General features: G+C 44.9%; 1 protein-coding gene across 10 annotated transcripts in view; it reads left to right on the top strand.

The window, feature by feature from the left end:
* pogzb (pogo transposable element derived with ZNF domain b) overlaps positions 1-12216 on the top strand; it is a 112374-nt gene that overhangs the window by 74394 nt on the left and 25764 nt on the right. For 9 of the 10 annotated variants that reach the window (XM_069940188.1, XM_069940187.1, XM_069940192.1 and 6 more), the window contains 5 exons: positions 1895-2052; positions 2447-2547; positions 5805-5951; positions 7437-7571; positions 10802-11028. In XM_069940188.1, the coding sequence (XP_069796289.1) occupies positions 1895-2052; positions 2447-2547; positions 5805-5951; positions 7437-7571; positions 10802-11028 (768 nt within the window). The remainder of the gene's footprint in view (positions 1-1894; positions 2053-2446; positions 2548-5804; positions 5952-7436; positions 7572-10801; positions 11029-12216) is intronic. The other variant, XM_069940191.1, reaches the window with a different exon arrangement.

Below are 12216 nucleotides of genomic sequence, written 5' to 3'. Positions count from 1 at the left end.
ACTCTAGTTCAAACCATTGGCCTCCAGAGTTCCAGATCAGGAAGCCTTCAGCACCCGAGGCCTTTTAGGAGCCCTTCTTGCCCTCAGCACCCTCTCGATTCCTGGTTCCCAGTCTCCAGCAGCTGGCAGCCTCTGTGGGTCCTTCAGCTGCTGAGCCCCTCGCTGGTCTGCCGCAGTGGTCACTGTCCTTTTGTGTCATCTCCTCTGCTTTTCCTTCTCAAAAGGGGTTGTTCTTCCCATTTCTGTTGCCCTAGTCCGCTGCTCCACCACATTTGGCAATCCCTCATAGTAAGGTGCCCACCACAGGCATGTCCCTCTTGGGCACAGACCTTCGTGATTGTAGAATTTAAAATAAAATGTCAGCCTGTGGCGGCTACTACTGCTGGAGCGGTTCTGCTTAAAGAAGAGACACACACTATGGGAGTGAATTCAACACTGGCTTATTGTGCTTGGCAGCTCTGCTTATAAAGGGCTCAGAAGCCCGTCTCTGACATCATCGTCCCACCCGACTGGTGGCATTGCAATCCACTTCCTGGGATTGGTTGTTTAGTGCTATCCAGGGAGCAGCCAATCAGTGAGCCCCTCTCATCCTTGGGTATGGCTGCTTCCCTAGCTCCACCTGATGGACTGTTGCTGGCCAGCCCATAGGAGTGGGGCTCTACAGTCGCGTGCTGCTGAATCGGGTGCGCACTTCGAAGAGCGTAGCCCGTGTAGGCCGCGGGATCCTGGTGTCAGGTCACTGCTTCAGGCATGGCACGTTCGGCAGCCCACTACAAGGTCCTTTAACAGGCCGTTTAAAACGTGTATGGAATCATCAGCATTAGGACTGGGTGTTGGACCCTGCAGTATCTCCACTCCCTGCTCTCACAAGAAATGATCAGACACTGGCACCTTTTTAAGAACTTTCTGATTTGCCAGAATTTAATTCGTGACTTTTGGTACAGCTGTAATTTGTTTGGTCAGGAGACTTATGAAATAGGATTGCTATACACTGAGGTAAGAGCAAAATGTGTAGATGAGCTTGCATTCGTTGTGATGTTGTATATTGAGCCTGTGTTGCTCCACCATTTAAGGCAGACAGTTTTGCCCATCTTGTCTTGCAATTTGTTTACATAAAGTCAAAAAACTTGCTTTTATAACAAATTATAGATTACCACAAGTCGCAGGTTTAGGAAAGTTGAGGCACAAGCCCCAAACATCACTGGATGGGGGTGAAGAGTTATGACAAAGTTAGTAAGCATTGGGGATCAAATCAGCTTTGCTTGAGCAGTAGGGGAGAGAAGAATTACAGAAAAGCCCCTGGTTATCCTATTAGGATTGTTCGATGCCAGATAAGCAAATTTTCTGTTTGCTTCAGATTGCGTGTTGCCTAATGGGCGAACTAACTGTGAAGAGTACCAATTTTAAATCTATATTTTTTTCCTATTTATTTTCCTTTTTTTTTGGCCACTTGCTTGAGGTCACCAGTTGCTTAAATTCCAGATAACGGGTTTTACTATACTTGGAAATGTAATGGACAAAATTTTGGACTGTTGTATGTATTCGTGTCAACGTACCAAGGATTATAGGAAATAGAAAGAAGACTGATCAAGCGTGTTGGTTTTTCTGTGCCATCAAGCGTAGTTTGTCAGTTTGTCATAGGTGATGAAGGGTTGGGAAATGGAGGACTAAACCTGGAAGACCTGTCAGGGAGTGTGTCAGTGGCATTTGCCCCTGAAGGCAGCATCTTGGATACGTTGAAATTCAGCTTGTGAAACACAGCACTAATCCTGAGTTTCCTCAACTGATCTTGGTCAAACAGTAGAAAATTAGTTCTACCGTTATGTGGATTTGTTGCGGTTTTTTAAATTTCCCGTTATGGCGTCAGTTAACAATTGAGGTTTATTTCCTGCAGGTTTATGAACCACATGAAGCATCACTTGGAACTGGAGCAGCAAAATGACGAGAGCATTGAGAACCACACTACTTGCCAGCATTGTTTCCGTCAGTATGCCACTCCTTTCCAGCTGCAATGCCACATTGAAAATGTGCACAGCCCCTACGAAACCACCAGTAAGTGCAATTTTATAATGCAATTTGCATTTAATATTTAAATTTAGAATACAGTGCAGTATATTTTCTGCCGTCCAATTGCACCCATGACCTACACTGCAGTACATCAAAATGGTGGGAGGAAGCTGGAGTGCCCAGAGGAAGCCCATGCTGATACTGGGGGAATCATACAAACTCCTTTCAGACAGCACTGGTGTTGTAACAGCATTGCGCTAACCACACTGCTCAATTTGTAATTCAAAGCATTTGAATTGGCGTGTTGGGGAGGGCTCCTGTTTGGTCGCATGCAATGATTGCAGAATTGGAGGATATGAGAGTTCAGGCTCAGGCGGGAGGTCAGTTTGAGAGCCTCTCACTTGTTTCTCTCACAACTTTGTGTGTTCTACCGTTGCAGCAAAATGCAAGATCTGTGAGCTCGCGTTTGAAACGGAACAGCTTTTCCTACAGCACATGAAGGATACCCACAAGCCAGGAGAAATGCCATACGTCTGTCAGGTAAAGCTTGTTCCTCTCCGTCTTCAAGACTTGCTGCTCCACAGTCTCTCCTGCAAGTGCAGGAGCTTGGCTAAGTTGGCGAGTCCTCTCTCCGGCTCTGAGTAAATAATCTAGGCTGCTGCTGTTAAAGTGGATTTGAGGTTGCTCCAAAGCAAACATGAATACCGCTGCAAAAACACAATTTTAATCACTTTGCAAAGTGTAGGAACTCTTTTACAGCAAGAAGCACTGCCACAAGCAGCTAGTGTCACCTCCAGGGAGTAAGAGAGTCTGCCTCGTGGCTCTCTGGTTGCAGCTGAAACATACATTTCCAGTTTTTGCAGGACATCTGAACATACTTCTCCATATAAGTACATGTTTCTTAGCAATCTCTTGGGATTGGTGAATGCGTCCCTTAGCCAAATAAGGAGGTTCTTATCAGCTTTAGCTGATAACAAGGAAGGAATGCAGGCAGCTTCTCTCTTCCACTCATCTTAAAATCTGCATTCTCACTATCTCTGTACAGGAGCAGCAAAAAGGCAGGGCAGACGGAGAGGATATTCGCCCAATTCAACTCCACCTCGCAAACAAATTTCACAAAGGCCAATCGAATGTTTTGCAAAGCTATGCGCTGTGTTTAGCACACAAAACGGGATGAATTTATACCTAGCTGTCTTTGAAACGTTCGATTCATCTCAGGCTGTTTTTGCCTTTTCCAGAGTAACAGATAAACGGAGATCTTGTTCAGAAAAGAGGGAATACTGATCTGTTCCTATTAACACTTGTCCCTCAGGGCACATTAACTGATTACATGCTGGATTATCTCTAGCACAAAATAGCTGTTGTTTTCTTGAACTTTATTTGGGAAAAAAAATTATGGAAAATAAATTGGTAAAATTACGAAAGTTTAAAATTGGCACCTCCTTGCATTCACACAAAATGCAATCTCAAGCAAGCAGAAAATTCACTCATCTTGCATCTGCCAATCCTCATAGGATGCTGGGGTGGGGTTTAACCTAAAATCCATGATGCAAGGCTGTGCAGAATTGACTTTTGCTCTGTGGGGCGTGGTGCTGGGACGTAGTGCCCTAGGTTAAATCTGATCACCTGTAAGGTGATCAAAAGTGATTGGAACTGTTGAGCTTGGAATTTAATAATGTGTTTTGCTGAGCAGGGAATGTAGCTGAGCTGAGATCAAGTGAGCAGTCCTGTGTGCTCTGAGATGAAAACAGATCCATAATGACCTGTTGCTCTTGGATTTCATCCTGTTTATCTCTTTGGCTTGGCTTCGCGGACGAAGATTTATGGAGGGGGTAAATGTCCACGTCAGCTGCAGGCTCGTTTGTGGCTGACAAGTCCGATGCGGGACAGGCAGACACGGTTGCAGCGGAAAATTGGTTGGTTGGGGTTGGGTGTTGGGTTTTTCCTCCTTTGCCTTTTGTCAGTGAGGTGGGCTCTGCGGTCTTCTTCAAAGGAGGTTGCTGCCCGCCGAACTGTGAGGCGCCAAGATGCACGGTTTGAGGCGATATCAGCCCACTGGCGGTGGTCGATGTGGCAGGCACCAAGAGATTTCTTTAGGCAGTCCTTGTACCTTTTCTTTGGTGCACCTCTGTCACGGTGGCCAGTGGAGAGCTCGCCATGTAACACAATCTTGGGAAGGCGATAGTCCTCCATTCTGGAGACGTGACCCATCCAGAGCAGCTGGATCTTCAGCAGCTTGGACTCGATGCTGTCGTCCTCTACCATCTCGAGTACTTCGACGTTAAGGATGAAAGCGTTCCAATGAATGTTGAGGATGGAGCGGAGACAAGGCTGGTGGAAGCGTTCTAGGAGCCGTAGGTTTATAAGGAGAGGAAAAAATGTGTTATCCACTTTTGTCTGTGTATTTTCTTAGTGCTGAATGTCAATGTTCCAAGAAAGCTAACTTTTTATGCAGAAGTTACCAAGAACTAGCAGGCAGACTCAGCAAGCATTGAAAAGTCAAATAGGGTTACTCTTTACTAGAAGGCATTTGAAGGCAGGAGAAAAGATTGCATGCTTTAATCATATGGTGATAAAGCAGTCAAGTTTTAGTTTCTTCCTTACATCTCTCCTTCAGACTACACAAAAAAAGACCTTGTATGTTGTGGTATAGGACGATCGGAAAATTTGCCTTAAAATCTGAGTTGTCCTATACAAAGGGTCTAAAATTTCTTGCCTGCTGGCTCCGGTGCAATCTCGCACATGCTCCGTTAGTTAATTACCAAGTCTCTCCTCTGCAGGGTTCATCTGCCTGGTCCGACTGCAGTTGGCTCTGTACAGGCTTTAAGTGGCTAGGAGGCGTTTTAAAATATCCAAATACAATTTAAGTCTTTAAATGATAATGTGTCATTAAATTATTGTCATTCATTTTTAACAGAATCTACTGGTTATTGGTAAGTGCCAGATTTTTTTGGGGGGATGGGGGTCACCTCATACAAAGGGATAGAGCTCAAAACCAACATTTTAGGTGGAAAATTTTGGGGGTTGTCCTATAAAACAGCACATAATGTATGATATGTTTTGCGAGCTGAGAAGAGAATGTCTGCTTTATAGAGTTCAGAAGAATGAGAGAGCTCTACACCCAAAAAAAATCTTAAATCTCTCAATTTGGATGCAGAGAGAATATTTCCCTGATTTAGTTGAATTTCAGAATAAGTAGTACACTATGAATGAGATGAAAGTTCTTCAGCAGGTGGGTAGCGAAGGCTTAGTCATAATTTGTTTGATGGTTACTAGATTTTGAGGATGGGGAAGAAAAATGAAATTGAGGTGGATGATCAGCAAATTTTGATTGGTGTATCAGATTCAAACATGTGATAATTTTTTAATTCTTTGTAATCTGTACTGTAGTAATAAATAAAATATTAAATTAGGCACAAGACTACCGCTTGGGCAATGAGAATTGATGAGGTAATTTTGCGCCAGTTGAAAAATACCAAAAGGAATGAATGCTGATCACTCCTTCATTTGATCTAAATCCTGAATCTTCTACTCAACCACATGATAGGAAATCTTTTTCCACTCCCATCACTATAACCTTAACGTCGGTGACATTACAGAGCAGCCTGTTCTCAAGAGAAGTTTAAGTATGGGATGGTACTAACCATATCCTGTCAATGATGAGAGATAAAATATCCTCCAGAGAGAACTTAATGCCTCCAGTCAGTGAAGGAGAATATGGAGTAGAGTTGGAGTGATAGTAAGACAATGAGAGACTGTTCTCTAATGAGGATGTTGAAGATGTTTCATTTCTTTAGGTGTGTGAGTATCGTTCCTCCGTGTATTTGGAAGTGGATAACCATTTTCGGATGATTCATGAAGACACTAAGAATTTGCTCTGCCCATACTGTCTCAAAGTGATGAAGAACAGTAATGCCTACCAACAACACTACATGAAGCACCAGGTAGGCACCCCTGCATGCCCTTGTCATTTCGGGCTATTCCTACAAATTTTAAAATCAAGGGCAAAGGTTTTCTATTTACTTACTGCTCTCTCCCACCACTTTTTCATGAGGTAATGTTGCAGCTCTATAACTCCGGTGAGACCACACTGAAAATCAGTTCTGATCGCCTCATTATGGGAAGGACGTGGAAGCTATGGAAAGGGTTCAGAGGAGATTTATCAGGATTGGAAAACATGTCTTTGGAGGCAAAGTTAGCAGAGCTTTGGAGCAAAGAAGGATGAGAGGTGACAATAGAGGTCTAGAAGATTATTGGAGGCATATATAAGGTAGACAGCCAGCATTTTTTTCATAGGGCAGGAATAGCAGACACTAGAGGACATCTGTTCAAAGTGAAGGAAGAAAAGTTTAGGGGAGTCATCAACAGTCAGTTTGTTTTTTACACTGAGAGTTGTGGGTGCCTAGAATGCATTACTGGGGGGGGTGGTTGAGGCTGAAACAATAGGGTTATAAGGTAGGGAAAGTTTTTTTTGGGTAGGTATATAAAGGTCGGCACAACATCATGGGTTGAACGGACTGTACTGTGCTGTTATGATCTACATAGTTTGATTCTTGGTCTGTGTGAGGCTGTCCCATGAATGATGATATTGGGCATTATGGATTAGTGATGGCTTCAGATGGCTTTGGAGGGAAAATGAAATGGTGAGGGTTGGAACTTGACATGCTCATTCCATCACATCCGGAGCACTTGACAGCTCTTCCAATTTAGGAGGATGAGGGAGGATCCCAAAGTATTTTTAATGTTGAAAGGTGCGAACAGAGTAGATGTAGAAAGGTTGTTTCCCATGGTGGGAGAGTTCAGGACAATAGGACACAACTTCAAGATTGAGGGGTGTCCACTTAGACATGCAGAAGAATCTCTTTAGCCAGAGGGTGGTAAATCTGTGGAATTTGTTGCCATAGGTGGTTGTAGAGACTAGGTCATTGAGTACTGTATATTTCGGCATATGTCGACCCTTGAAACCCTCAAATCACTCAAAAATCAGGGGTTGTCTAATATACCAGATACAAATATGAGACCTTAAATTGAATAAAAAAGATGCTTGATGTAGATTCAGCATATAAGACAACCCTTGAGGATCATCTTGTACACCATTATATGATAATCCATGAAAATGGGACCTGTCTTATCTGAAGGTCAGCCTATATGCCGAAATATATGGTATTTAAGACTGAGATTAATAGGTTCTTGATGAGCCAAGGCATCAAAGGTTATGAGTGAAGGCTGGATAGTGGGGCTGAATAGGAAAATTAATCAGCTCATTAAATAGTAGGTACGAGTCGATGGGCTGAATGACCTATTTCTGTGTCTTCTGGCCTTCTCAATTCCAATCCGCTACGAACTCCTAAATACGTTGAATGAGAATGTTCCACACATTGTCTGTGTCAGCCTTTGCCTTTTTCTTAACCATCTTCTGTTTGCTTCAGAAGAAAAGCGTCTATCCATGTAATAAGTGCAGACTACAGTTCATCAGTGCCAAGGAAAAATTGGAGCACAAGGTCGAGCACCACAAAACATTCAAGAAGCCAAAACAACTGGAAGGACTGCAGCCTGGCACCAAGGTTAGGAACGCATGCTTCTCTGCTCCCCATTACTTTCCCCTCCGCCTCTTTGTTGTTTTCATCCACTGTTGCTTAATGATATGCAAATGTCCACATACAAAATTTGGCTCTCCCCCTCCCTCCGCACAAATGGGCCTTGCTCCTGAACTGTGCAAGTTTCATTGATTTGTTCATGGAGATACGATGTTCAATGAGCACGTGTGACACAACTCATGGGGCTGAAAGGGCCTGTTACCGTGCAGGATGGTTAACTTTTTAAAAATTAAATAGTATCTAGTTGATTTGTATGCTGGTATAATTGAAATCCAACAGTCCATATGTACACTATTTGAGTTGAAACGCAAGAACTGTTTCTTGGCTGATCGACTACATCGGCCATTCTAGTATCATTTGGTATTGTTGAATACATTTTGAATGTGGCACTTGCTTTCCCAACCATTCAAGGAGCTAAGCAACAGGCGCAAAAAATAATGACGGAGCGGACCCAGGGAGAGCTGGGAGTGGAGACACAGCGCGCCACAGGCGCAAAAAATAATGACGGAGCGGACCCAGGGAGAGCTGGGAGTGGAGACACAGCGCTCCTCCACGGGGTCCAGTCACCCAGTCCGAAGGCTTCATATAGGTTTTAAACAGCCTGCTGAAGGAGTCCATGGGGTTTATTTAAAATCCTGCCACTGCAGGGTCTGGGCCCAAGGTGTCAGTGCCTGTGTTGGCAGCAGCCACGAGGGATTGCAGAGTCCGGGGGAGCAGTGGACTGGCGCAGGGCACCAGTAACAAGTAGCGCACGTCCCCAGTTGAAAAAGAGAAGCAGAGGAGATGACCAAGGATGGTGACCAGCGAGGGGCTCTATGACCGAAGGACATGCACACAGACGGCGAGCTGTTGGACACTGGTGGGCAAGGAACCCACACAGGCTGTGGACATCTTGAGGTAAACTGACTTTAGAACAGGCTGCGGTCTGCTGAAGACTGGCTTATGAGAACCAGTGATCATGGGGACAAGGATAGTTCCCAAAGGGCACTGAAGGCTTCCTCATTCTGTCAGAGGTTTGGATCTGGAGCTTCGGTTGCCAATGGTATGAACTGAACTTAAATCTACTCGACTGAAGAAGAGCTAGAGGTGAATCCATGGACACTCGGTGACTCTGAAGGGACTCCCTTCTGCTCTTTTCTCTGACTAAGGGGTGCCAGGCAATGCTAATGGAAAATCTTTGTTTGGCTTAAAAGCGATTTTTGTGTGCTGTTACATTTTTATTTTATTACATGACAATAACTCGATCTTTTCTGATATCAGAAGTGTGCATTTAATGTGAGACGAATTTATATTGACGAGGTGTCATTCCAAATGTGGACATGATAAATGCAGGCTCACTCTCAAGGTTTAAGAATAAATTGGATAGATACTGAATGGGATAAGTCTAGACCAGGGGTGTCAAACTCAAATTCACGGAGGGCCAAAATTAAAAACTTGGACTAAGTCGAGGGCCAAACTAAATATTTATTGAAAATTTTCAACAACATCTGCATGTTTTCTCTTCTTTCAACATATGTAATGTTAAACTTTTTCTTATTAAAATAAATGTTTAATAATAGTTTTGGATAAACTCTTTCATTGTCATTGTCATTGGCCCATTTCCTTTAGCGTTCTGAAACCGTGCACATGACGAGTCAATGAGGGATGATTAAAGCAGTGGTCTTCAAACTTTTTCTTTCCACCCAAAGACCACCTTAAGCAATCCCTTACTAATCACAGAGCACCAATGGCACAGGGACGCGAGTGGAAAGAAAAAGGTTGAGAACTGTTGTATTGTAACTCCACATCTGATTAGGTTAATTGTTAGGCAAGTGGTCAGAGAAGGACCCCCCCCCCCACCCCAAGAAAGGCTTAAATCACAGGAACAAAATAAGCTTCCGTCTCACTGCTCCCAATCTTACACACAGTCCTGATGTGGAATGTGGGGTCGCAGCTCAACATTCACCCGAGTTCAGGTGCTGTCTGTGTGGAGTTTGTACGCTCTCCCCTTGTCTTGGACCAACAGGTCGGTCGCCTGACAAAGGCACCCGAACCTCCCCGTTGAAACGCCGGCGTCCGGGGCGGTGGAGGAATTGGCTGAGAAGAGCGCGTTGCTCCCACCCCCCTCCCATGGTTGGAGAGGGATTAAACTGCGATCTCACGGCGCCGGGCTCGTCTCCAACAAAAGGAGCGGGAGGCAGTGTCCGCCGCGAGGGGGAAAGCATCGCCAACGAGACGTTCGGTCCGGCGTCGCCGTTGAAGCGCAGACCCAGCGAGGATGGTCCCCAACTCCAGCCGCATCTGTGTGTCTGGGAGCCGGATGGGCTGAGTGCGGCGCTCCGATCCCCGGGATTCGGAACTCTGAGATCCCTCCACACCTCCGGCGTCTTCATTTTCACCTTCAGTGTGCATGCGCTATACTGGCGCGGCAGCCAGCGGGCCAACTCTAATATATATTTAATATGATCTTGCGGGCCAAATATAATTATATCGCGGGCCAAATTTGGCCCGCGGGCCAGAGTTTGACATGTGTGATCTAGAGGGTTATGGAATAGGTCTAGTGAAATGATGTTTTGGCACAGACTAGAAGGGCATTTTCTGTGCTGTATTGTTCTGTGAGAATTTATACTTGAAAAATATAAAAAATGCCTGGTGTATCCTTAAACTCTGTTGATTCTGAAGCGGACACACAGACCTCATGTCAACATTTCAAATACTTAACACCCATACAGCATGATAACTGGCCCTTTCGGTCCATGAGCCCATGCTGCCCAAATGATCTGCAACCCCTGTCCCCATTTGAAGCATGGGAGGAAACCCATGCAGACACCAGAAATCATACAAACTCATGGACAGTGCCAGATTTGAACCTGAGTAACCGGCGCTATAAACAATGTTGCCCTGACCACACCATCATTTTTTCTTGCAGTAATATATGATGGTAAGTGGGAGACCACTGGTGTATTTTCCTGTTCCTCCTCTAATCACCTTCACCTTCATCTGGATTTACTTCCACTGTAGACATGGTGCATTGGGGTGAATAGTATCTTAACTAATGTTTCGACTATGGATTGAATTTGGGGAAATTTACATAATGTAAGAAATTGAATCCGGAGTTGTCCCCACCAAGCCCTTGTTTCCCTCTGCCTTGATATGTTTCCTTTCCAGTTTTGAATTTACCATTTCAGGACACTAACTTGATAGCATTTCTGCTGCAGGTTACAATAAGAACCTCGATGGGCCAAGCACGAGCAACGGGAGGGCCCAATCAAGAAGTCCCAGCCAGGAAAGTCTATCCCCCAGTTTTGCCTGGAAAATCCCAGGAGCCACCGACTTGCTCAACTGTTCACATGGTTCCTTCTGTTGCCAAACCTCCAATCAAGCTGGACAAGAAGAAGACTGTGGAGAGGATGATTTCCCTTCTGATTGACATGCAGGAAATCCGGTACCTCTCTCTCTCTCTCTCTCTCTCTCTCTCTCTCTCTCTCTCTCTCGGCAGGGCCTACACAAGGTAAAGATTTTTTGAGACAGGTGGGGGGGAGAGGACGGGCTAATTCCACAGCTCTGTCTTTCTTTCCAGATCCATATTTTTCCTGTTGGTCTGTACTCCCCCCCCCCTCGCCCATTCTTCCCTTCTCCCCAGCCCTTTAATTTGGGGACGCCTGCTTTTTACTCAGACCTTGAAAAAGGGCCTGGAACTGAAGTGTTTCTACCTCCTCTGGACGCTGCAAGATGGACTGAGCTCCTCCAGCACGTCATGCAGAGGAACCTCAGCGTGTCTCGACTTTCGTGTTTCACATGTAATTCATTTTTTTGCTGATTTTTGGAGTTGCCAACTCTGCAGAGATTGTTTTTGTAGTACATCTGTTAACAGTTGCTCTGTATTATTTGTTAATTTCTGAATACTGCAAGGTGATGTTAAAATGCTTGCAGTGGGGTTCAAAGTTCTACTGCATGGAAGCAGGCCCTCCGGCCCAACTCATCCATGGTGACCAAATAGTGTATCTCAACCATCCCATTTGGCCCATGTCCTTGTATATCATTCCAATTTTTAACCTTGTCTCAGTGTCTCTAAACATTGCAATTGTCCCCAACCATGCCATTTCCTCTGCCAACTTGATCCACCTACAGTGGTGGCCAACTTGTCCCTCACATCCCTTTTTAAATGGTCCTCCTCACCTTCACTATGAGCCCTCTTGTTTTAGGCACTCCTACCCCTGGGGAGAAAGATTATGACGATTAATCTTATCTATTGACCCTTGTGATAAACCTCTGCAAGCCCCCGTCTCCCGGTCTCATATGTGCCAGGAAGTGTTTTTAATTTAGATATACAGACTTTTACCCCCTCCATAAATCTTCGTCCGCGAAGCCAAGCCAAAGAGAGTCAGCATGGTAACAGGCCCTTCCGGCCCATAAGCCTGTGCCACCCAATTACACCTAATTGACTTCAGCTCTGGTACCTTTTGGAGGTGGGAGGAAACTGGAGCACCCAGAGGAAACTCATGCGGGTCATGGGGAGAATATACCACCTACTGACAGGCAGCACCGGATTCAAACCTGGGTCGCTGGAGCTGAAGAAAGCATTGCACAAACCACTGACTGTGCCGCCGTATAAATTTTAGATGTATAGCAC

The sequence above is a fragment of the Narcine bancroftii genome, chromosome 5 (assembly GCF_036971445.1).
Source record: "Narcine bancroftii isolate sNarBan1 chromosome 5, sNarBan1.hap1, whole genome shotgun sequence".
In the NCBI taxonomy this organism is placed as follows: domain Eukaryota; kingdom Metazoa; phylum Chordata; class Chondrichthyes; order Torpediniformes; family Narcinidae; genus Narcine; species Narcine bancroftii.
This window is presented reverse-complemented; position numbering and strand designations above follow the sequence as displayed.